The 26,033-nt window shown below is 43.3% G+C and overlaps 2 protein-coding genes across 2 annotated transcripts in view; one reads left to right on the forward strand and one right to left on the reverse strand.

The window, feature by feature from the left end:
• Nucleotides 1-120, reverse strand: part of ECPAS (Ecm29 proteasome adaptor and scaffold) — a 104,273-nt gene extending 104,153 nt beyond the window's left edge. The window contains exon 1 of the mRNA XM_044920423.1: nt 18-120. Coding sequence (XP_044776358.1) covers nt 18-57 — 40 coding nt within the window. The 5' untranslated portion in view covers nt 58-120. The remainder of the gene's footprint in view (nt 1-17) is intronic.
• A 16,272-nt stretch (nt 121-16,392) lies between these two features.
• On the forward strand, nt 16,393-25,013 carry ZNF483 (zinc finger protein 483; the record flags this gene model as incomplete). The annotated part of the gene is made up of 5 exons (XM_021691608.2): nt 16,393-16,810; nt 18,662-18,750; nt 19,666-19,792; nt 20,178-20,273; nt 23,515-25,013. Coding segments are annotated over 5 exons (2,229 nt in total), but the record flags the coding sequence as incomplete, so codon positions are not given.
• Between the last annotated feature and the right edge of the window lie 1,020 nt (nt 25,014-26,033).

Raw genomic sequence — 26,033 nt, forward strand, 5'->3', positions numbered from 1 at the left:
CTGGCGGTGGCACTTACTCAGCTCGTCCTGGGAGGCGGAGGCGGCGGCCGCAGCCATGTTGCGCCAGGGAGGGAGGGAAGGGAGGGGCCGGAGCGGGAGGGCGCGGACGGGCGGCGCGGGCGGCTCGCCGCTCTCGGTGCGGCAGGGGCCGGGAGCCGCCTCCGGTCGCTCGGCGCGGGTCGCGCTGCGCCCACGAGGCCCGCCCGCCGCCGTCGCCTGCGTCCTCCTCGCTGCACGCGTCGCTCTCGCGGTCCCCCGCGAGCTCGCGACTCGGGCGCTCCCACCGCCTCGCGCCTCTGCGGAGCCGCCGCCGTCTGTCGGCCGAGTCCCGGTGTGCCCGGCCCGCGCGGTGGCTCTGCGGCTCCGCGCCGCGCTCGCCCAACTCACGCCGGTTTTATATTTAGAAAGAGCTGAGCCATCCTCCCAGCGGCCCCCCCGCCGGGCCCCTCGCGCGCCCGCCCGCGCTCGCTCGCTCGCGGCTCGTCCTGCCCACCTGCCGCCGCCCGCCCCGCGAGCGCTCCCCGCGCGAACCCGGCACGCGGCGGCCTGCGCGGGCGGCCCGGCCTAGCCGCCCCGCCGCGCCGTAGCAGCCTGCGGCGGTCGCGACACGAAACGGACGCGCGGGCCTCTGACCTGAGTCTGAGCCGGTCTCCATGCCGGGATGCTGCGCGCGGCGCCGCGCGGTGGGCGCCCAGAAGCGAGGCGGCGGCGGGCTCGGGCCCGAGGGGCCGCGCGCCGCAGTCCGGGAGAGGCCTGACCGGGCTGGCCCGCGCTGCCCCCGGCCAGGGGAGATCCTCCAGGCGGGGCCCGAGTTCTCGCTTGAAAGGTCTGCGGCTGTCACGTCGGCCGGTCCCGACCTGAAGGAACACGCCTGTCCAGAGGAAGAGACGTGGACTCGGAAAAGTAGAGCCGGGTTCGGAGTCGGCGGGAGGAAGCCCCGCCCTGCGCCTCCCGCGAACTTCTCGGCCCCGGCGCGTTGAACGCCCCGACCCGGCTCCCTGGGCTCCTTTCTCACTTAAAAGCCGTGATCAAGTATAGTTTTCTGATGTTTCAGAAACTAGGACTGCCGAGTGAAGGAAAGCCACGAAGTCCTACTAAAGTTAAATGAACCAAGATATTTGAAGTTCAAGTATATATGCTTATCTGAGCCTTTTTAAATTTTTATTCTAATACCTACGTTCTTTTTGGTAACCAAAGTGATTTATTTTCAATATACCGATTTGAACTTTACGGCTTAAGTTTGTCCATGAGGTCGTGTACGTGAAAAAACACTTGCAAAATGGAATTCAAATTAAGGGGTTGCGTATGTGACGGCACTGTCAACAACAAACTAGGTACAAGATCAGATGCTTTTTTTTTTCCTTTGGTATAAGAGGAAGAAATCAAGACCCTAAATGGATTGAAATTGCATTTATTCCTAAAAGAAATCTATAAAGCCCTAGTTAATGTCTTGAAAAATGAATATATGTCATTCCAGATGTAACTTAGGCAAGTACAAGGTACTTGCAAGACATTAAAGACATTTATTTCCTTTATTGCTCTAGTATGGAAATTATGCATGATCTTTGGGAAATTTTCAAATGATCGGGGATATCATAAAATTAAAAGTCAAAGGCCTTCCACTCCCACCATCCCATTCCCCAGAGAAAAATGCGGTTAACAGGTACAGAGTGGGCATTCTCTGAGGCCTTGTCTCTGCACACATGTACACATCCCCAAAAGCAACTAGAATGGAGAGAGGCCCATACTTACAATAAAGTTCTGTATTACTGTTTTTCCCCCATAAACATTCTTCCCTGTTATTTCAAAAAGGTCTACACCACCACTCTTTTTATTAATGACCTCATACCACATTAAGTTCACCAATTCCTTTTTTGAGGACGTTTTGGATCTTTAGTTTGATATTGACACAAAGTACATAACAAACTATTTGCAAAGACTATGATACAGAAGTGTATAAAAGTAAAGGTTGTCCCCCACCTCCCTGCCCACCATCCCCTCTCTTACTCCCTGGAAATAATCCTATTAACAACTTGGTGCCTCCAACCTTTCCTAACTATAAATACATAAAGTAGCTGCACCAAGGATTGGTTTGAGAAAACTTTGACTTCCCACAGCCTCAAACAGATCCTTCTAAAGCCACCACAAAAAAAAAAAAAAAAGAATATAAATTACAAAAAAAAAGTTTGTTAGGCAATATTAACTTCCAGACAAGACTAGTTAGCATCTCCTAAGTTCATCCTATGTTTAAATTTCAGAGTCCACACATGTGCAAATCATAGATACGTGCGTATACACAGATTTTTGTTTGTTTTAACAAAAATGGAATCCTACTACACATATTATATAACTTTATCTTTTCACCAAACAATATATCACAGGTGTCTTTCCACACAGGTAATGATAATAATAGCTAATACTAATCATGCCAGGCAGTGTTTAAAGTGTTCTACATGGTGGAATCCATTTAGTCCTCACGACAATCTTATGAAGTAGGGATTTCTATTAGAGACACCAGATCGTGGAGGAAAAATCCAAAATGCCACAAACTAGAAAGTGGTGGGGTGGGGATTTCAACCTAGGCAGAGTGGATCATTCTTCACCACTGTGATCTGTATGTACAGAATTACCCCATTCCTTTAAATGGCTGCACGATAAGTACATGATAAAACTTATTTAACCATTCCCCTACTGATGAGCATTTAGGTTGTGGACAATTTTTTCTACTAGTGCAAGCAAATGCTACTGTAAAAAATTCCTATACATGTCAACCTAATCACATATTACCTATATAGAGAGAAATATGTAGAGGCGGAATTGTTAGGTTAAAAAAAAGATGCCTTTAACATTTCATCATATACAGCAGCTCATACCACTTTACAGTACTGCTGTTAATCGCTAGTGTTTAAAGCTCTAAGCTTTTTTATAATTGCTTCTTCCTTCAAACTATTGTAGTTTATTTTTCCCACTAAATAGCTTCATATTCTGGGGCGCCTGGGTGGCACAGTTGGTTAAGCGTCTGCCTTTGGCTCAGGTCATGATCCCGGAGTCCTGGGATCGAGCCCCACATCGAGCCCCACATCGGGCTCCCTGCTCGGGGAGGAGCCTGCTTCTCCGTCTCCCTCTGCTGCTCCCCGTGCTTGGGCTCTCTCTCTATCTCTCTCTGTCAAATAAATAAATAAAATGTCTAAAATAAATAATAAACAAACAAATAAATAAATAACTTCATATTCTTACTAGACAATTTGGTTTTGAATAGTAGCCCGGAGATACTTCCTATCTAGAATTTACTTCAATTTCCAGAAACAGACAAGAAGGAATTGTGGAAAGGGATGCACAGGGGGCAGAGAAGAGGCCACTGAGAAGCCAAAATAATGCATCACAAAATCTAAGAACGAAAAACTTACGTCTTCTACTCTTTCAAAGTCCCCTCTCCCCTCTGGAAGGCCCGAATTACACTAAACGTATGCACAGTTCTAACAAAGTAGGCTTGTTTCCATAGTGAGGGCAAATTAGAAACAGAACATTAGAGAACACTCTTCTGGGCAGGTACTTGGATGACAGAGGAGCTTATGGACCCCTAAAAACCAGGGAAGAAGCAGGAAAACTATGAAAAGAAGCTGTAAGAACTCAAAAAGCAAAACATTCTGGGGTTATTTGTAAAGTACAAAAAGCACTACCCACCCCAGAGTCCCTGAAGTCATTTCACTTGAATAACTGATGGCCACGGCGATAATCCTAACATCAAGAAACAGTACAGGGACACCTGGGTGGCTCAGTCGTTAAGCGTCTGCCGTGGGCTCAGGTCATGATCCCAGGGTCCTGGGATGGAGCCCTTCGCTGGGCTCTCTGCTCAGCCGGAAGCCTGCTTCTCCCTCTCCCACTCCCTCTGCCCTTCCCTGTTTGTGCGCGCACTCTCTCTCTCAAATAAATAAATTTTAAAAATCTTTCAAGATTTTATTTATTAGAGAGAAAGAGAAAGGGAGAACAAGTAAGGGGAGGGGAGAGGGAGAGGGACAAGCAGACCACCCACTGAGCAGGGAGCCCTATGTGGGACTCAATCCCAGGACCCTGGGATCATGACCTGAGCCGAAGGCAGATGCTTAACCGACTGAGCCACCCAGGTGCCCCTCTAATAAGCAATTTTAGATGCCTAAAAGGATTAATTTTAAACTATCTAGAAAATCCAACTATCCCAGATGATTCAATTATCCAATCCCAAGGAGCTCCAGACAAGCCAAAATTCTACAGAAATAAGTCTCATACAGTATTCATTTTGGCTGCTGAAGAAGTCAGGGACTGGGTCCAGTCAGCCAACAGAGTCGACAGCACTCATGATCTTCATCTCTGCTCGTTTCAGTCAGTTATTAGTTAAAAACATGTTTCACTACGCAGAAAACTGTCAGGACTCAAAACATTCCACTTCTAAAAATCAAACTCAAAAACATCAGTCTCTAACCACCATATAGAATCCTTCCACTGTTTTATTCCCTAATTCCTGTGGATTTAGAATACATTTTGGATCCTCCCCATCGCCTGGAACATTTCCACTGCTTTCTGGTCTGTGTTTCCTCTAAGTATCACATGCTCCATTCTTAGCCTAAACCCCAAAGATGGCAATGAATTCAAGTCTGTCTTTCCTTGGTTTCTATCTTAAAGACAGTACCAATCAATTCCCAACCTCTGGCAAAACCTATCATTCACTTTATTTTTCCCTCCCAAATATCACTGGAAAAGGGCAAAAAGCTGACCTGGTCCAATACAATACTTCAACTTGCATCTTAGAGGATAAGGCAACATTTCCTGTAGGGATAAAATCTATCCCTATACCAGAAGGGATATCTCCTCTGATTTCCTTTAGACAGTGGCTTCAAAGTTTTTTGTTTACATTCCTCTCCCCACCAAAAAAATTTTTGAAAACTAATGTAATCCATTCACACATTTTTAGCAGCTAAAATTTTCCCTTATGAAAAATTGAAAGGGAGAAATTTTGACAATAAATTCTGTTGTAAACACTAGCACTTAAGTATAAAAACCAGGGCACTAGGGTGGCGCAGTCAGTTAAGCATCCAACTCTTAGTTTCAGCTCAGGTAGTGATCTCAAGATCTTGAGATCAAACCCCCATGTCAGGCTCCATGCTTAATGTGGAGTCGGCTTGAGATTCTCTCCCCCTCTCCCTCCGTCCCTCCAGCTCATGCTCTCTCTCTAAAATAAATAAATAAATCTTTAAAAAATAATAATAAAATAAAATAAAAATCCTTCTGTTAACTTCTTTAAACTATATATATAGCACTAAATTCTATCCCTGAAACTAATAATGCAGTGTATGTTAATGACACTGAATTTATTTTTTATTTTTATTTTTATTTTTTTTAAAGATTTTATTTATTTATTTGAGAGAGAGAGAATGAGAGACAGAGAGCATGAGAGGGAGGAGGGTCAGAGGGAGAAGCAGACTCCCTGCCGAGCAGGGAGCCCGATGCGGGACTCGATCCCGGGACTCCAGGATCATGACCTGAGCCGAAGGCAGTCGCTTAACCAACTGAGCCACCCAGGCGCCCTATTTTTTATTTTTTAAAGATTTTATTTACTTGGGGCACCTGGGTGGCTCAGTCGTTAAGCGTCTGCCTTCGGCTCAGGTCATGGTCCCAGGGTCCTGGGATAGAGCCCCGCATCGGGCTCTCTGCTCCGCGGGAGGCCTGCTTCTCCCTCTCCCACTCCCCCCTGCTTGTGTTCCCTCTCTCGCTGTGTCTCTCTCTGTCAAATAAATAAAATCTTTAAAAAAAAAAAAGATTTTATTTACTTATTTGACAGAAAGAGAGCACAAGCAGGGGGAGCAGCAGGCAGAGGGAGAAGCAGGCTCCCCACTGAGCAGAGAGCCCGATGCGGGGCTCGATCCCACAACCCCGGGATTGCGACCTGAGCCGAAGGCAGACGCTTAACCACCTGAGTCACCCAGGTGCCCCTGAAATTGAATTTAAATAAAAAATTTAAAAATATATATGTAGCATCTAAATAAGATTTTTATTTTTTTAAAAAGATTTTATTTATTTATTTGACAGAGAGAGACACAGCAGAGAGGGAACACAAGCAGGGGGAGTGGGAGAGGGAGAAACAGGCTTCCCGCTGAGCAGGGAGCGCGATGCGGGGCTCGATCCCAAGACCCTGAGATCATGACCTGAGCCGAAGGCAGACACTTAACAACTGAGCCACCCAGGTTCCTCTAAATAAGATTTTTTAAAGGAGATATGGATTTGGTGCCTACTATTATCTATTTAAAAATACATGAACAAGTTCTTAAAAATCAGTTATTTTATATAATTGCATTTTCTCCTTGAACTTGTATGTCAATTTTACTTCCCCCCACAATAATTTATAATAATGCAATACAGTTTTAACCTTGAAAGTCTTATTGTTCACTTCATCATCCTTTTCTTCAACAAAAATATGTACATAAATTTAAAAATTTAAATTTTTTCTGTGGCCATTTGAAAAATTATTATGATTGAGTAAGCATAATTAGTAGTAGTACACAACTTTTCAAAACAACGTAAATATATTACAACTTTTTTAAAGGCTTTAACTATTAGTGATTAGCATATTTTTATGTTACAACTTTTGAGAGTTGAAATATATCTCTTAATGAAAGGGACAGAGGCTTTTTGGGAAAAAAAAAGAGAAAGAGAGACATATTCAGGTGTTGTTATTCACTTCCTCATTATCTAATTTGGTATATCAAATTGTCCTTTTGAAGTCACTTGAAGTTCTTCCCCGGGGGTAATCAACCATAGTCAGACTGGAGGTGGCTGAGAGGTGTGGCTTGCTTTTGTAAGATGAGAGAAGGGCCATAGTGAAAAAGAACATCTTGACTTTATTTTTTTTAAGATTTTATTTTTAAGTAATCTCTACACCCAACATGGGGCTCAAAACCACAACCTGGAACTCAAAAGTCGCATGCTCTACTAATTGAGCCAGCCAGGCATCCCATGGACACCTTGAATTTAGAGCGTTCTTAGGCAAAGCAATTTAAATGAAGAATCGAGGCACCTGGGTGGCTCAGTTGATTAAGCATCAACTCTTGTTTGTTTGTTTTTTTTAAAGATTTTATTTATTTATTTGACAGAGAGAGACACAGTGAGAGAGGGAACACAAGCAGGGGGAGTGGGAGAGGGAGAAGCAGGCTTCCCGCGGAGCAGGGAGCCCGATGCGGGGCTTGATCCCAGGCCCAGGCGCCCCAAGCGTCAACTCTTGTTAATCCTTTAAAAAAAAAAGGGGCGTGGGGCGCCTGGGTGGCTCAGTTGGTTAAGCGACTGCCTTCAGCTTGGTTCATGATCCCAGGGTCCTGGGATCGAGTCCCGCATCGGGCTCCCTGCTCTGCGGGGAGCCTGCTTCTCCCTCTCCCACTCCCCCTGCTTGTGTTCCCTCTCTTGCTGTGTCTCTCTCTGTCAAATAAACAAATAAAATCTTAAAAAAAAAAAAAAATTCCCTTAAAAAAAAAAGCATTGACTCTTGATTTAGGCTGAGGTCAGGATCTCAGGGTCATGAAATCAAGCCCGGAGTTGTTGGGCTCTGCGCTGGGCGTAGAACCTGCTTAAGATTCTGTCTCTCTCAAAAATAAATAAATAAAATAAAATAAAAGAAGAATGTATATGACCAAGAGATTGATTCTCTTAACACTATCCATGTTTTCAGGGCACCTGGGTGGTTCAGTTGGTTAAACGTCTGCCTTCAGCTCAGGTCATGATCCCAGGGTACTGGGATCGAGACCCACATCCAGCTCCCTGCTTGGTGGGGAGTCTGCTTCTCCCCACTACTTGTGCGCACGCTCTCTCTCTCTCAAATAAATAAATAAATAAAATCTTAAAAAAAAAAACAAAAACAACACTACCCATATCTTCATATCCTAAGAAATCCTTCACTACTCCCAGAGGACCCTAGCTTCAGGATAGTGCATCTTGAGTGTTTTTTGTTCTTATTCTATTCTATCCCTAGTCTCTTCTTAAAAAAATAACCTACCCCATCCTTCTCTTTCCATTCCCATATTCAAGCTGCCCCTTTATTCTTTCCTCAACACATTGGACTACCCTGAAACTAATCACTTGAGGATCAATCACCAGCACACTCTGATAAACACTTTCATCCTGATCTTGTTTGAACTATGGACTCCATTCTCCCTTTCAAAACTCCTCTACTAGGTCTTCCTTACACAATGTTCTCCTGATTTCTTTTCTACCTATCAGTTACCTTCACTGTCTTCTCATTCTCTGCCACCCCTTTGAAGTTGGCACTTCATTGGCTGTTAGTCCCAGACCACTTCTCACTCTGCCTGCTCCTTCTTGGCATTCCCTGCTCCCTCATCTTCAATTACTAAATAACGAATTTCTCTCTCCAATTAAGTTCTCCTGGACATCTCTACCTCATGTCCTACCTGTGCTTCAAACTCAGTACATCTCCAACTGAATATATTTTCCTTCTCAAACCTACCTCCTGTATCCCTCAGAGTGTGTAGAAGCAGCATCCAGTTGACCAAACCAGAGACCTGAGAGTAGCCCATAATCCTATCTTCTCCCTCAGTGTTACTCACCATCTGCGGATTGTCACTGAGTAGTATCAGGTAGGGGTTCTCCTGTTCCCAGCACAGAAACCAACTCATGTAAGGACAACAATATCTGAAGATGAGTACTGGAGTAATTCACAGAAACAAAGAAAAATGAAAGAAATTGGCTTTAAAAGGATAAGAAGTGGGCACAACCAGGGTCTCTGCAACAGGAACTTGAAGATCATCGCTCAGGGAATTACAACCAGATGATTCAGCAACAACACAGCCTTTTATTTCTGGATGTTGTGGAATAAGAATGATAAGCCCCAACCTCTGATTTGACCTTGATTAAAAATAAAAGAAACCATAGGTACAAATGCTAATAGATGAAAGGTAAACAACCTTAGTGACATAAATTCTTTGGGAACCCAGACTGTTTGGGACATAAATTCTTTGGGAATCCAAAGTATTCTGTTGGTCTATCATTTCTCAACAACAATAAAAAGAGAGATGATTTTTAAAAATTTGCATTCTGATGACTAGAGGAGCACAATAAATAAGAGACCAACTCATAAGTGGCAAAGGTCATGTTTAAATTTCAAATCTAAGGGCACCTGGCTGGCTCAGTTGGTAGAGCATACGATTTTTGATCTTGGGGTTGTAGGTTTGAGCCCCACGTTGGGTGTAAAGGTTACCTAAAAATAAAATCTTTTAAAAAATTCAAATCTTGGGGCCCCTGGGTGGCTCGGTTAAGCGGCTGCCTTCGGCTCGGGTCATGATCCCAGAGTCCTGGGATCGAGCCCCACATCGGGCTCCCTGCTCAGCGGGAAGCCTGCTTCTCCCTCTCCCACTCCCCCTACTTGTGTTCCCTCTCTCGCTGTCTCTCTCTGTCAAATAAATAAATAAAATCTTTAAAAAAAAATTCAAATCTTAGGGCGCCTGGATGGCTCAGGTCATGATCTCAGGGTGCTGGGGTCGAGCTCCGCATCGGGCTCCCTGCTCTGCGGGAAGCCTGCCTCTCCCTCTCCCACTCCCCCTGCTTGTGTTCCCTCTCTTGCTGTGTCTCTCTCTGTCAAATAAATAAATAAAATCTTTTTTAAAAAATTCAAATCTAAATGTGCTCTACTTCTTGTTATTATGATTATAGCTTCTTTAATATTTAATAAGGAACAAGAGACTACTCTTAAGTGATCAAATTATCTCATTCATGCTATAAGTGAATTCACTAGCCTTAGATGTACTAAATGTATTGTATGGGTGCTTCTGTCAAATCAAGAGTATTTTGAATGACTTTCTCTCAGACCTGTAGAAATTAAAGCCACCTCTGATAGAGCTGATCCAAATGCAAACAAAATCTGATTTCTTCAACAGTGTCAAGTTTAAAATCCTGGGATGGGAAAGTTGACTGATCTAGTTTGGATCACTTGTCCACACTGGTGGGGATTTGGGACTATTAATAGAAGAAGGAAAATGGGAAAGTTGAACAATTAAATAAACAATAGCAACCACCTCCCATTAATCTAACTAGCAAATATTCATTCTCCTTAAAATGGCTCTAATCTGCCACTTCCTCTCTATACCTTGACTTTATCTACTTTCTTTAAGGCATCTTTTGGTAAAAAGAAGTACTCAGTCTTTAATCCTTTGCACTCTGGCTTCTGGCTTCTTCACTTTACCCTGATGATAAAGATCACCACTATTACTCTGAAAGTTTACCATGACTTACTTCTCTTATGTTTTAATTTAATTTTTAAAATTTAAATACATATACATTTTTGCTTTATACATATATTTTTATATTTTGTATATTTTATTATAAATACAAAGAATTTAATTTTTTTATTTTTTATTTTAAAAGACTTTATTTATTTATTTGACAGAGAGAGAGAGACCACAAGTAGGCAGAGTGGCAGGCAGATGGAGAGGGAGGAACAGGCTCTCCACTGATCAGGGAGCCAGATGCGGGGCTCCATCCCAAGACCCCAGGATCATGACCTGAGCCGAAGGCAGCCGCTTAACGGACTGAGCCACCCAGGCACCCCAAGAATTTAATTTTTAAAACTTAGTACATATGTATGTATTTTTAAAATTTAGCTACAATTGACATAGGGCATTGTATTCCTTCTAGGTGTACAACACAATTTAATATATGTATATATTACTAAATGATCACCACAATAAGCATAGTTAACATCCATCACCACACATAGTTTAAAAGTTTTCTTGTGATGAGAATTTTTAAGATCTACTCTCTTAGCAACTTTCAAACCATAAGGTTTTGTTAACTGTAGTCACCATGCTGTACATTATATCCCCAGGACTTTATTATAGTGTAACTGGAAGTTTGTACATTTTGACGTCTTCACCCATTTTGCATACCCCCTATATTATATTATATTTAGTGGTTTTCCAAGACAGCTTAGGCTCCCTGACATCTCTCAAACATCAAACATTTCTTGCAACTCCATCCTCTCTTGTCCCTCTTAACTCATTTTTCTTCTACCTTATTTTTAAAAAGATTTTATTTATTTATTTGAGAGGGAGAGTGCGAGGGCATGAGCACAAGCTGGGGGAGGGGTAGAGGGACAGGCAGACTCCCTGCCAAGTGCGGAAAGCCTGAGCTTGGGCTCCATCCCACGACATCCCCCTGAAATGAGATCATGACCAGAGTGGAAATCAGACACTTTATTGACAGCCACTCAGGCACCCCTTTTCTACCTTTCTAAAGTTTGCCTGATTCCCTCATCATTTCCCCTTCCTACTCCTTTATGCACCTTATCAGCAAACCTTTCCTGTAAAGTGCTAGCTAGTATATAGTTTAGGCTTTGTGGGCCACAGAGTTTCACAACTATTCAATTCTGCCATTATAACATGAGAGCAGTCATGAATACTACAGAAACAAAGGAGCATGGTCGTGTTCCACTAAAACTTTATTTACAGAAACAGTGGGCTGATTTGGACTAAAGACCATAGTTTGCTGATCTCTCATCTAGGAGCTTCCTGAGAAAGGGAGACTAGGAGATGAATGCTGGGGACTTGTATGTCTAAAAATGTCTCTAGGGGCGCCTGGGTGGCTCAATTGGTTAAGCGACTGCCTTCGGCTCAGGTCATGATCCTGGAGTCCCGGGATCGAGTCCCACATCGGGCTCCCTGCTCGGCGGGGAGTCTGCTTCTCCCTCTGACCCTCCCCCCTCTCATGCTCTCTCTCTCTATCTCATTCCCTCTCTCAAATAAATAAATTAATAATCTTAAAAAATAAATAAATAAAAATAAAAATGTCTCTAATGTCCAACTGAAATACCCAGGATGACTGGGATAGAATTCTAGGTTGGAAATAACCACTCCTCATCATTTTGAAGGTATTGCTCAATTTCTTCTCACTTCCCCAATGCCTTGTTTCCTTTAGCTCGGTTGGCTCCACTAGCCTCCAGAGGTAGGGCTTTGCCTTAAGATTTTATTCAGGCTCACTGAGCTATTCTACTTCATTAGTAACATTTTTTCATTTCTAAAAAATAAAATCCATTTGAAGAAATTGACTGTGATGTTTTCCAATTTCCTGTACCTATGGACTATCTTTTCCTAGAATTTGGTACCAGGAAAATGTTTGAATCTCACGGAAACTTCTATGCTGTCTTTTATGGGACAATAGGCACTAAGTAATCCATTGTGATTCATTTTTTGTCTTGACTATTAGTGTCCAATTGCATTAAACTCTCATACCATATTCAATTCATTTGTATCCTCAGATGTTCAATAAAAGTGAATAAATGTGAAGGAACAGACAATGGGAAGGCAACTCTTTTGTCAGCTATTTCAGCACTCCAGACTGAAGGGAAAGAAACAGATATTTCCTTTCAATGGAAGGACATCAACACCACATTGTAATACTATATATCTAGGTGGGAAATAGGTCAGTGTAGCCATCTTTACAAAATGTAATCTGCCATATAGTGCATGAATTTGATGATTTATTTGTTCTCACCCATCAGTATTTGCAATAAATCACCAAATCCTACTACTATTATGTCCCAGGTCTTTTTTAGTTCATCACCATTTAGACCACCATCATCATCCCACCTGGATTATTGCACAACCTCCTAAAAAACTAGTCTTTTTGCCTCCAGCCTTCTCTCTCCAATCTCTTCTCTCCTGAAGCCAAAACAGCTAAAAAGCAAACAAACAAACAGACCACTTATTTGATTAAGTATTCCTTAGCTTGCTTATCCTGACTAGAAATCCCACCAGATTGCTTACAAGTGAAACTAATTGATTTGTGGTTTTCCTCTTTCTTTACTGATGCACAATCCACCACTCTTTACCATGATGTTTGCATTTAATCAAAAGTTACAGTTTGGTCACACTTCCAAGAAAGAGTAATTTTTTTCCTAGAAACTTATTCATATGTAGCACATGTCACTTACTTACATAATATTTCAACTAGTGTAGTGTTTCTCAAAGTGTAGTCCAAGGACCACCCACAATGGATTGTAGAGGGGAAGGTCCCAAAATTTGTATTCAAATGAAGAATACCATGTGATTCTAACGTACATACAGCTTGAGAACCACCAAGTAAAGTTTCTCTGACATGCCCAGTTAAACTTAAGAGCCAATTTATTTCATGTCCCTCTGCTTCCTCCAGCTTCTCCTTGATGTCCCATTTTCAGCCTGACAAGGAGAGGTGGGTAGAGAAGAAGAGTATGTACTCTGACCTGGGACTGGGCTTCTTCTTGACTGTGGGAGTTTCTTCAGCTTGCCTTTTTGCCTGTGAGATGAGCTCAGCGGTTCATTTATTTGAGCTTGCTCTATCTTTCTAAAGTCTCGGGGCCTTGACTCACCCTGGTCTTTCAGTCTAGAATGTTTTTCTCTCCCAACTCCACCCGTCCAAAAGTCATCTCATTATTCGAACCCTCCAAACAATCCTTCTGGAGTCCTTCAGCCCTATATGCTATGCCCCCCAGGAATCCAGGCAAGCGCCCATTCATAAATTCAACAAATCTACTGAGCCCTACTATGTACCAGGTACTGTTCCAAGGCCTGGAGATTGTGTCTCATGGAACAAACCAGATTAAAATCCTTACTCTTGTGGAATTGGTATTCTAGTGAAGAAGACACACAAAAACCAAAAGAAAACAAGACAGACAATACGTAGTAAACAAATAAATAAGAAAATTGTATGTTAAAAGGGGAAACAGGAGTGGGGAGGGGTGGAGTTCCAATTGAAGCAGTGTGGTGGAAGAGCTTCATTGAGAAGCTATTAAAGGGTGGAAGAGTGAGCCATAGGGCTACCTAGTGGAAGAGCATGCAGCCAGAAATGCCATACAGGTTGGAAGGGGAGGGAGAGCAAGGAGACGGTTGTGACTGGAGCAGGGAATTCTAGGAAGAGGTCAAGGAGGTTATGGGTGATCAGATTCTATCAAGCTTTGTAAGCCACTGTTAAAATTTGGGGTTTTACTCCAAGTGGAATGGGAAGCTTTTGCAGGGTTTTAAGCAGAGGAGGGACATAATCTGTTTTACGTTTTTAACCATCTCTCCGGCTGCAGTGTAAAGAATAGACAAGATTAGAAAAGTGCATTCAATAGGCTACTGCAATAATCCAGGGGAGGCATGATGGCGTTTTGGAGCATGGTGGCAGGTGTGAAAGTAATAAAATTAGTACTTGTTCAAATGCAACTTGCGGCATTAATTATGGCTTGCATTGAATGCATCGCTAACATGCTTCTGCAATGGGTTTTCCCAGCCTGGATTTCAGGGAAGGATAGGCAAAGAAAGGAGGAGGGATGGTTTGAGGTTACCAAGGAGACCAAGCATCATAAAACTGAAAACCTGAGATGGTTGTAGGCCTTTAGGCCTCTGGCGCAGCAATAATTCTGTGGCCGAGCCCACCAGCCGTTTCCCAATGACCATGCGCAACAGGCCAGGTGGGAGCCTATGGAAAACACAGGACTTTAGCAAAGCGGGACAAACGCATTCCGGGAATCGTAGTTCTGCGCCTTTACGCAGGCGCAGTGGCCCCTCGCCGGCTTGCGCGCGCAGCTCCTGCAGGACCAGTTTCTAGAAGCTCATTGCGGTGGCGTTGGTCCTGACTGCGGGTGCTGATGCAGGTAGCGGTTGTCCCGGGCCCCTGATTTGGGGGCCGCGGCCAGCTCGCCGGCTCCAAGGATGCACCCGGGGCGGGGTGGGTAGGGGGTGGGTGGGGAGCCGAGCGACCTCACCATGCACTCCCGATGCCTCAGCTTCGGGGGGAGGTGGGCACTGTCCTGAATGACGGAGCTTTCCTCCATCCCTTCCCTGCGCCTATGGTCCTGCAACTTGGGTATGCGGACAGTTTGGGCGGGAAAATTCCTTGATGTGTGTGCGTGGGGGAAGGGAGCTTTGCGGTGACTGCAGGATGTTTAGCAGCATCCCTGGCTGTACCCGCCAGGTAGGTCTCAGTAGCGCTCCTCCTCTCCAGCCGCGATAACCAAAATGTCTTCAGCGCCCCCCTCCCTTTGAGAACTTCTTTCTGCCTGCGTCATATTTTCGCGGAGCCTCTGTTGTAGGCCCCCTGGAGACCGAGACGAGCGTCTTAGTCACCGCACAGGCCCAGGTGCTCAGCGCGGCGCAGGTACTCGGTAGGCGCCTAATATTTGGCGAAGGAATAAGTGACGTCATGCGTACGTGTGTGCCGGGCTCTGTGCTCGGAGGTGGGTAATTACCCGTGTAATAGTTGCAACAGGAGGAGAGTGTAGAGTGTGCTTTCACCTGCCGCATTGTAGCGCATCTCACTCAGGCTGTATTGTCATTTCCTGGGTGTTGTCTGAGGGTGGGGCCCCTGCCCGATCTGTCCACGCGTGTCTCCGTAGTGTCCTGATGGTCAATATTTGCAGAATGAAAGAACGCATGTAACACAGGATAGGCTCTGTGCAAAAGAGCACTTGGGGATCAGAGAAAGCTTTATACAAGAGGTGACAGTTGAAAGGAGTCAAGTTTTAGGGGATGAGTAAAAGTTTGGTAGGAGAGGGAAAGAAGGCGGCTTCCGAGGAGAGGGAACTGCTCAATGCAAAGGATGGAAGGGGATGGAGGGTGTGTGGGAATGGGGACATTTCTTCTTTCTGGCTGCAGCATCCATCGGGCAGCTAGAGCTCAAGAGGTGAGGTCTTCAGGGCAGGGTCTCTAGATCATCATGCATGGCCTCTGCATTTGAATTTTATCTTGGGACAGATAGGGGGAGGGTGATAGGACCCGGGTTTGCATATTAGAAGGAACCCTGGGGCTGCAGTCTGAGACTGGATTGAAGAAACCTGTACATGGGTAGTTTAAGTAGGATAGAATGGAGAGGTTCTTAAGAAATAAAAATGCCAGAACTTGGTTATTGATTATGTGAGAAATTTGAGAGGCAAATAGGAAATCAGGCTTGTGGGTTGAGCACCTGGAGGGAAATGGGTAGCCCGTCACTGCAGCAGTTCGGGAGCTGATGAATAGATTTGTGACTGGATTCTCTTGTAGCCATGAGCCTTTTCTCATGTGTTTTGCTTATGAGGAGTATTTAGTCAGAAGAAACTGTTTTCTTGGAGGGTATCTTTAATTACCGTTAAAATCTCCTCCACTTCTCACCTAGACCTTTAATGTAGCAGCTGGGCAGGGCAGTTCTAGGCCTCTGTGTATGTCCACATATATCTGAACCAAATCAAGAACAATGTTTTTAGGAGTAATAATTTGTTTTACTTAATATCTTCTATTTCTTGACAGTTTCTGCAAGACCATTAGCTGAATGTTTGGAACCCTTGATATTTTGCTGCTAATAGTGCCTGCTGGTGGACTGTACTGATAATTCAACTAGAGTCTAAAGGGAATTGGATTCCTCTGCTGATACACATTGCAAGCTGTAGTAGCCTTGAATAAGATGACAGCCATCTCCCCAGACCCTCAAACTCTGGCCTCAAGTGAACCAAGCAAGGTCCTGAGAATGGATACTCCTGGGGATCAAGAAGCTATCCTGAGAGGAGACAGTACTGACCCAGAGACTTTCAGACAGAGATTCAGATGGTTTTGTTACTCAGAAGTGGCTGGACCCAGAAAAGCCCTAAATCAACTCTGGGATCTCTGCATTCAGTGGCTGAGACCAGACATCCACACGAAAGAACAGATTTTAGAGCTTTTGGTATTTGAGCAATTCCTGACCATTTTGCCTGGGGAGATCAGATTTTGGGTAAAGTCACAACATCCTGAGAGCAGTGAGGAAGTGGTGACCCTAATAGAGGATTTGACCCAAATGCTTGAAGAAAAGGAAGGTGAGATTTGTAGATGGCAGGAGGATGAGGGAGCAATCTCCTCAAGGTGTGAAAGTAAACTCCTCCAAAGAAAGCAATTGATTGCTAAAAAGGAGTCTTTAAGTTTGGGGTTGAGACTGGCTTTGGATCAGCCCTACCTTTTACTGTGTTATCTTGGGCAAGCTGTGTAACCTCTCGGAAACTTTTTTTTTTTTTTAATCTATGGAAAGAGATTCCCATCTGCTTAGTCCTTTATGAGGGTTAAACACGATAAGGTATAATACTAATTTCTTTCCTTGCAGCCTTGAGTAAAAGGGAATCTTAGAACACAGAAGAGAAGGAAATTATCTGCACATGTTTGGAGTCACAAGCATATCATCCAGGGCAGGCCTCAGCTTCTGCCTCCAGTGTGTGAGGAAAAAAGTTTCTATCTGTGATGATGGGAATGCGTTCTGCACTGTTTGGCACTTCACATTAAGCATCTGAAATGTGAAGAGGGCAAATAAGGAATTGAATCTTAAATTTAAATAGCCGTATGTGGTGAGCAACTATGCTATTGGATGATGCGGTTCCACAGCATTGGGGAGGACAGCTGACTGACAGTTTTATGATTACATTATTATACATACACAAATGTATAAAATATAAACGGAATTATAACATATCATCATAAAATATTGATAAAAAGACTTTTAGCGTGGATAGCCCTTTGAGGGTATGCGGTCCAACTTTTATAAAATCTCTCTAATATGCTACAGATGTCCCAAATACGTGTAGCAGATGAGCCAGCTCTCAATACATATGAGGGACAGTTTGTATTCAACCAAGAGTTCCCAGATAGGGAAATGGCATTTACCTCTGCAGAGTTAAATTGTGGCCACACAGCTAATTGGTATGTTCAACATCGGGGTTTCCTGTCTGACTTGTCTGTCAGGGCAACACGGTGCTTCTCCAAAATTAGGGCCTCTGTGCGGAAGCCCCTCGCAATAAAGAAGCTTGTGAATTGATCGCTGTAGCATTCTGTAAGAACAGTTTCCTCAAAAGAGTCCCTTCTAATTCCTGTTGATTGTCTAATCAATAAGCTGCCTAAAATTCTTTTCATAAGAAAGTAAACCATTGGGCGCCTGGGTGGCTCAGTTGGTTAAGCGACTGCCTTCGGCTCAGGTCATGATCCTGGAGTCCCTAGATCGAGTCCCGCATCGGGCTCCCTGCTCGGCGAGGAGCCTGCTTCTCCCTCTGACCCTCCCCCCTCTCATGTGCTCTCTCTCATTCTCTCTCTCTCAAATAAATAAAATTAAAAAAAAAAAAAAAAAAAGAAAGTAAAGCATGATTTAAAAAATACTTAACCCTTATCAGAAGAAGAGCTGTTGACATCTGAGGGTTTGTAATATATTTAGTTGATATGTTCAGGTTCCTGATTTTCCGGCTTTAGGCATCTGCTTGTGACCCCAGAAGAGGAGTGTGTTCCTGAGACCAGCTAGGTGCTTTCATTCAAAAAGTGACTCTCTGCAAGGCATTGTGCTAGGACTATGAAGAAAACAAATTAATACATAGAACAAATACGCCGTTTTACCTTAATACAGCCTATGAATATTTTTAAAATAACTACTATGCAAATAAAACATTAAAACTAGGTGTGTGGATTGAATGAAATCAATTATTGTGAGCTTAGGAATTGAAAGGCTATTTTATGGAGTAGGGGGGAAAGCTTCGATTTTAAAAAGAAAGTGTATGTGGCTTTTATCTCTGTTTTAAAAAGAGTGGGAAAAACTTAGTTTCTTCTGACCTTTTTCTCCAGAGAAACATGTATAAGATTTTCTAGTCTGAGGAATGCATTTGAAAGACTAGAGTGTTCTTTCCCCCCCTTCCTAGATCCAGTCTCTGAAGAGTCTGTTATTTCCCAAGAGGAGAACCCTGAAGAAAATAAAGTGGTTTCTGTCCTTCCAAGTACTAAGTCCCAGGTAAGCTTCCTTTCACTGGTTTTCATTCTTAAGTGAATACTTACTGAGCTCCTATGGAGTGGCATAAAGATAATAGAATAATGAAGACAGTTTCCTTCACATTCTTCGAACTCATTCTTCAGATGCTATCTTATTTCAGTTACCAGAATTTGTCACAAGTCTGACTCTAAGAAAAACAACAAAAAAAAGTTTACTGAAATTGTACGGTTATTCTTGATAAAATTAGTCAAGTAGAAATAGAATTATATTTCCTTAATACAATAAAAAAAAATCTCCAGCTGAATGGTATTGGAAAATAAAAAACAGCTCTCACGATGCCTGTAAGAAGATAAGGATGTCTAATCATGTTGCTGTTGATGAGTAGTTTTTGAATATTCTAGCCAATGCAGTAAGATAAGAAGGGAAGGAGTTTAGTATTGGTAAGAGAGACAAATGTGTGTTATTTGCCGATAACATGGTCTATTTGGAAAACCTCTGAGAATCAACAAGTACTAAAACTCATAATTGAGAAAAGTGGCTAGTTATAAATTAATTAGAATAATTTATAATCAGTTACAAATCACTTAGAAAAAAAATTTTTTTAAAGATTTTATTTATTTGAGAAAGAGCGCACGTGCATACACGCATGCATGAGGAGGGGGGAGCTGCAGAGGGGAGGAAGAAGGCTCCTCACTGAGCTGGGAACCCGGGTCTGGCGCTCCATCCCAGGACCCTAGGATCATGACCTGAGCCGAAGGCAGACGCTCAACGACTGAGCCACCCAGGCGCCCTGAAAAAGAAAATTCTTATTCACAGTAGTAATTAATACCACTGTAGTAGACTGATAATGGCTGCCCAAAATGTGTCCACTTCTAATCCCTAGAACCCGTGAATGTTAATCCAAAGCAAAAAGACTGTATTTCATGTGTTTGTTAGGAATCCGTGACATTCAAGGACGTGGTGGTCAGCTTTTCCAGAGGAGAGTGGAGAAGGCTGGAGCCTTTTCAGAAGGAGCTCTATAAGGAAGTGCTACTGGAGAACTTTAGGAACCTAGAGTTTCTGGGTAAAGATACCTCTTTATGATGTAACGTATGAGCTGTACATCTTTTCATCCACCATTATTGAAAGATAAGTGCTATTAACTGTATTGGCTGGGCATGCAGGGGTGATCCGACTAATCCTAAAAACGGGTTCTGAAAATGTACTTTTCTGCAATGTTTTCTCCCCCCCCCCAAAAAAAAGTTTCTGCTTCATTGAACTGGAAATGTTGAGTATCATGTGCTGTCATCGAGGACATACCTTCCCCAGTTCCTCCTCATTTTCCAGGCTTGAGGTCTGTATTTGACAGCGTCTTCTCTTCCCTAGAGAACCAGAGGCTGTGCGTGAATGTTGGAACAGCTTTGCCCTCTGCAGAAACAGTCATTTTTTACTCTTTTCTCTATGAGCAGGCTTTCCGGTTTCCAAATTAGATTTGCTTTCCCAGTTTAAGTGGGTTGAACTGCCATGGCTGCTGGAAAAAGAAATTTCAAAAGGCTCCAGACCAGGTAAGTTGGTGAAAAGCAAAGAAATTAAAACAGTTGCTTAACCAAGTCATTTGTGAAGAGCTTTTGAAATGTTGGGTGGGCTGGATGCTAAAATAGAAAGGTGATTAGAATAGACCCCTTGCCTTCCTGGAATATTCATTTTACTGGAGAGACCGTTCACTTAGGTCCTCTGAGAAGTAGATGCCAAGACGTGGTTAGCTATGCCAGGGACTCACTGGGGAGTGAGGAAAGTGAAGGAAAATGGGAGACCTGTCAGAGTGTGTGGGTGTAACACCTGTGAATGACGGAAGGAAGCCTGGGTAGGAAGTGTCTTAGACTGAAGTGCAGTGTTCTATTTTTTAAAGATTTATTTGAGAGCGAGAGAGTAAGTGAGAGAGAGCATGAGTCAGGGCGAGGGGGAGAGGGAGAGGGAGAAGCAGACTCCCCACTGAGCAGGGAGCCCGACGTGGGGCTCGATCTCAGGACCCTGAGATCACGACCTGAGCCGAAGGCAGACGCTTATGACTGAGCCACCCAGGCGCCTGAGGTGCCGTTTAAGAAAGTTTTGGCAAGGCCAAAGAAGAGTTCCCCAGCTGGAGTTGCGTATCAGGAGTCCTGTGTCTCTGGGCCTGCCCACGTGTCCCTGCTGTACTTGCCATTGACTAGGAGCCCCTGTGGGAAAGTGGCCTTGGCATGCATGCCTTGGTGGAGTCAGGGGGTAGCCACGGGGGCTAAGTAGACACCGCAGAGTTGGCGATCTGAGCAGTGTGTTTCTGGGAACGCCATGATAATGGCAATCAAAGCACACAGTGTTGGTAATGGGATGTACGCTGTACTAACACCCGCACAAGGAACCGTGGGGAACGCAGGAGCTATGGCTTACTTAACATTTAAGTTGAATCTTGAAGGGTAAGTAGGAATTCATCCAGCGGACAGCATGGAGAGTATAATCTCATTTTTGTTAAAAGGAAAAAAATGTACATATATGCGTATATATCTAAGTATATAAAATCTTTTTTTTTTTTTTAATTTGACAGAGACACAGCGAGAGAGGGAACACAAGCAGGGGGAGTGGGAGCGGGAGAAGCAGGCTTCCCGCCAAGCAGAGAGCCCCATGTGGGGCTCGATCCCAGGACCCCGGGATCCTGACCTGAGCCGAAGGCAGATGCTCAATGACTGAGCCACCCAGGCGCCCCTGTATCTAAATATATAGGTATAGATAGATTTTTTTAATGTCTGGAGAACATTCATGTTAATCTGGGTTATCTTTGAGGGATTACGTTTTTTCTTCATGCTCTTAAAATTTAACAATAAATATATATACAGTTAAAAAATAAGTTATTGCTTATATGTCAATACCTTGGTGTTTTGTTTTGTTTTTTTAAGAGGAAAAACAGTAATTTCACTTAGCTCTATTCCATCTTAACCAAAGTCAACCATTTGGCTGTTTTCAGTATAGGTACCCAAATAAGGGATATTATGTTTAATACAAATGGTATAAATACGCTCCCCTCTCCCCGAGAAGCATTATGTAGATGTACAACTTGTTTCAAAAGTTAATTTATAACAGACTGGAGAAAAACGTAGACAAAGCAGAGTCGGTAACTATAATTTATAAAATACTTAAGCAAATCAGTAAGGAATGCTGAGTCTGTTAGAAAAATGGGTGAAAGAACTTGAGCAGATAGCTGACAAAATTAAAAATAAGTAACAAAACTAAACTTTAAATTGCCGCGAACTTGGGGTGCCTGGGTGGCTCAGTAGGTTAAGTGTCTGCCTTCGGCTCAGGTCATGATCCCGGGGTCCTGGGACCGAGCCCCGCATTGGGCTCCCTGCTCCACAGGAAGCCTGCTTCTCCCTCTCCCACTCCCCCTGCTTGTGTTCCCACTCTCTGTGCGTCTCTCTCTGTCAAATGAATAAATAAAATCTTTAAAAATAAATAAATAAATAAATTGCTGCAAACTTGAAAAAAATGTTCCAAGTCATTGGACAACAATGAACTATACATTTAAAGCAACAGTACTGAGGCACCTGAGTGGCTTAGTTGGTTAAGCCTCCAAATCTTGGTTTCGACTCAGGTCATGATCTCAGGGTTGTGAGATTGAGCCCCGCGTTGGGCTCCGCACTCAGCGTGGAGTCTGCTGGAGTTTCTTTCACCCTCTCCCTCTACCCCTCCCCTGTGCTCTCTCTCTAAAATAAATAAATCTTTAATAAAAATGCACAGAATTTTTAATAATGGTTAACTTCTGGGGAATAAAATTTTAACTCTTTAAAAAATAGTTTTATGAAAGTGATGGTGTGCTCTCATGATTAAGAGCCAAGATGAATGATGTGGCTCAAAGTTCTGAGGGGATTGTAAATAGAGTATGGTATTGGAGAAAGCTGTGGGGACTGTGGGACTTGAACCCAAGGCCCTAAGTGTTTGTGTTTGGGAAGGTGTGATGGGATTGCATTTAAGGTAGGTTGAAGACCGAAAGAATATGATTGAAAACACTAGTGTGGTTGGGACAGTGAATGGATCCTGATCAGAGTGTCTTCATAAGGTTGACTGTGGTAACCTTAGAAAGTCTAGCGTAGGCGATGCTGCATGTCTGTGATGTGATTAACATTTTCTATAAACAGTGCTATTTGGCTGCTTTGAGAAGCAGTTGGTGTAGGGATCAAAAGTATGGGCTTTGGTGTCAGAATAGATGAAAAATCTGTCGCTTACAACACATGTGACTTTGGGCAAGCGACTTACACTCTGTGTGCGTAGTTGTCACATCCACAAAACAGGGATGATATCAGCACCTACTTTATTTTGGGTTGTTGGGAAGATTAAAGGAAATACAAGTAGAGTGCTTGATATGGGGCCTGGCGTTTACTAAGCATCAATAAACGTTTGCACTGTTGTTATTATTTGGGAAGAAAATAGATTGGATCTAGAGAAAATGAGTTTGGACCTATTATGGAAATTTGAAATGAGGGTGAGAACGTGCATCTTTATTCTAACTATAAAGCACAAACTTTCCATTTTCCCCAATATTTTTCTTAACCCCTCTATTTACCTAGTGTCTCTATATTATTTTTTCCTTCTCTGTTTCCTAAGATTCTGAAAATCGTCCAAGATATATTCATATTGTTTATAGTCATTTCTCTCTCTCTTCCTGCCTCAGTCCCAAATGGGACAGCTTCCTGTATTGCAAACGGGACACATTGTATTTGTTATTTCTTTTAGAGGGTGAACCTAGTGGTGAACTGAAGGAATCCTCTCGATATCAAGATGTTCTTCTGGAAGAATCAACTTTAGATAAAATAATAGAAAGATGCCTAATGGGTGCTAATTATGGCTTGTTGGGAGAGTCCTGGAAACGTAGCAGTAAGGAATATTCGCAAGTCGCAGGCACACAAAAGAAAACTCATGGGAGAGGCAGTAAGGGTGAGGAATTTGACCCAGAAAAGAGCCCCTTTGGAAGTAATTTCAAGCAAACCTCGGAAATAATTAAACATCTGAGAGTCTACTTAAGGAAGAAATCTCGGAGGTATAATGAATGCAAGAAACCCTTCAGTTTTCATTCAGACCTTATTCTGAACCGCAAAGAACACACTGGAGAGAAGCCATGGAAATGTAATGAAGGCAGGAAAGTCTTAGGTCACTCTTCCTCCCTAACTGAACATCAGAAACATCAGAAAATGCATTTGGGGGGGAAGACCCAGAAGTGCACTAATTGTGGGATAGCCTTTACGCGGAGCTCATCCCTTAAGAGAAAAAACTCCTCTATGTGTGAAAAATGTTGGAAAAATTTAAATCAAGATGCAACCTCAGATAAAGATGAGGGAGCTGAGACAGGAGAGAAGACCCATAAATGTAGCAAATGTGGAAAAGCCTTTGGCTACAGTGCCTCACTGACCAAACATAGGAGAATTCACACAGGGGAGAAACCCTACATGTGCAATGAATGTGGAAAAGCTTTCAGTGACAGTTCATCTCTCACGCCACATCACAGAACTCACAGTGGAGAGAAACCCTACAAATGTGATGATTGTGGAAAAGCTTTCACCCTGAGTGCCCACCTCATCAAACATCAGAGAGTTCATACTGGAGAAAAACCCTATAAATGTAAAGAATGCGGGAGACCCTTCAGTGACAGTTCCTCTCTTATTCAACATCAGCGAATTCATACCGGAGAAAAACCCTACACGTGTAACAACTGTGGAAAATCCTTCAGTCATAGCTCGTCCCTTTCCAAACATCAGAGGATTCATACTGGAGAGAAGCCCTATAAATGCGGTGAATGTGGAAAAGCCTTTAGACAGAATTCTTGCCTTACTCGACATCAGAGGATCCACACTGGAGAAAAACCCTATTTGTGTAATGACTGCGGGATGACGTTCAGCCATTTTACGTCTGTCATTTATCATCAGAGACTTCATTCAGGAGAAAAACCCTACAAGTGTAACCAGTGTGAGAAAGCCTTCCCTACCCATTCACTCCTCAGTCGTCATCAGAGAATTCATACTGGCGTAAAACCGTATAAATGTAAAGAATGTGGGAAATCTTTCAGTCAGAGTTCATCTCTTAACGAGCATCATCGAATTCATACCGGAGAGAAGCCCTATGAATGTAACTACTGCGGAGCAACCTTCAGCCGGAGCTCAATCCTTGTAGAACACCTAAAAATCCACACCGGAAGGAGAGAATATGAATGTAACGAATGTGAAAAGACATTTAAGAGTAACTCAGGCCTCATCAGACATCGGGGATTTCATTCTGGAGAGTAATTCTTGAAATACAGTAAGGTGGGTTGGGGGGGGGTGTGGAATCTCATCACATTGTCCCTTATTAAAAACCCAGGGTGTAAACTACCACAGCATTGATCAGTAGCTACCACTCTAAAGGGTTGGCGGCTGGGAAAAACACTCTGCCACTTACCACTCTCCTTTGGTAGATCATAAGTAGGGTTGGTAAAGTCCCGTGGAAAGTGAAGAAAGCAGGATGAGATGGGCAATGGTTCTAAAAGGCCAAGTGCAGATTTAAAAAGCAAGAGGAGGTGCACGGGACCCACTGACGAACCTTTTTTCTTCAATAGATTTCCCTCTTCTAGCTTCTAGCAAGAACTGGTCTCAAGTCATAACCTAGGTTCTGGGTTCTGGCCCAGTTTGCCAGCCAGCTCACTATATAACTTTGGGCACATCATTTGACTTTTCTAAATTTGAGTTTTCTTTACTGGTGGCACGAGGGGGGGTGTCACGATTTCCAAGTTTACTTCTGATCCTCTCTGAAGCTGTGGGAATAAGTGAAACGCTTTTGGTTCATTGGAATTTTCAAGTTTCTCTAGTAGAAAAGCACTCATTTAAGATCCTGAACTGAGAATGCAGTATACTTGTTGAATGCCTCACACCGGAATCCCTAGAATATCAACAGGAACGAGTCGGTGGAGCTCACACGTGTGTGTCTTCAGGGAATGTTTTAACTGGACAAAGTACCCCAACCTGTTTTTCCCTCTGGGCTTTGACTGAGGGGATTAGGAATCTAGAGGGCATATGTTGGAACCATCTCAGCCATGAGAGTACCAGTCCTAGGAAAATGGGTTGGGGGCGGGGGAGGGGGGTGGTGGGGAAGGAAACAGGTGCTGAAAATAGAGCTATTCTGGATGGACTACCTTTTGCAAAATAGAATTCTATTTTTTTAAAAGTTTGTTTATCCTAAGTACTGCCTCGTGTAATCGGAGTGCAAACGTTGTGTATGGCAAAGGTCACAAACTAAGATTGGGCCATTTGATATGTTTTGGTTGGTCTGCA

This window comes from Neomonachus schauinslandi, chromosome 13 (genome assembly GCF_002201575.2).
Source record: "Neomonachus schauinslandi chromosome 13, ASM220157v2, whole genome shotgun sequence".
Classification (NCBI taxonomy): domain Eukaryota; kingdom Metazoa; phylum Chordata; class Mammalia; order Carnivora; family Phocidae; genus Neomonachus; species Neomonachus schauinslandi.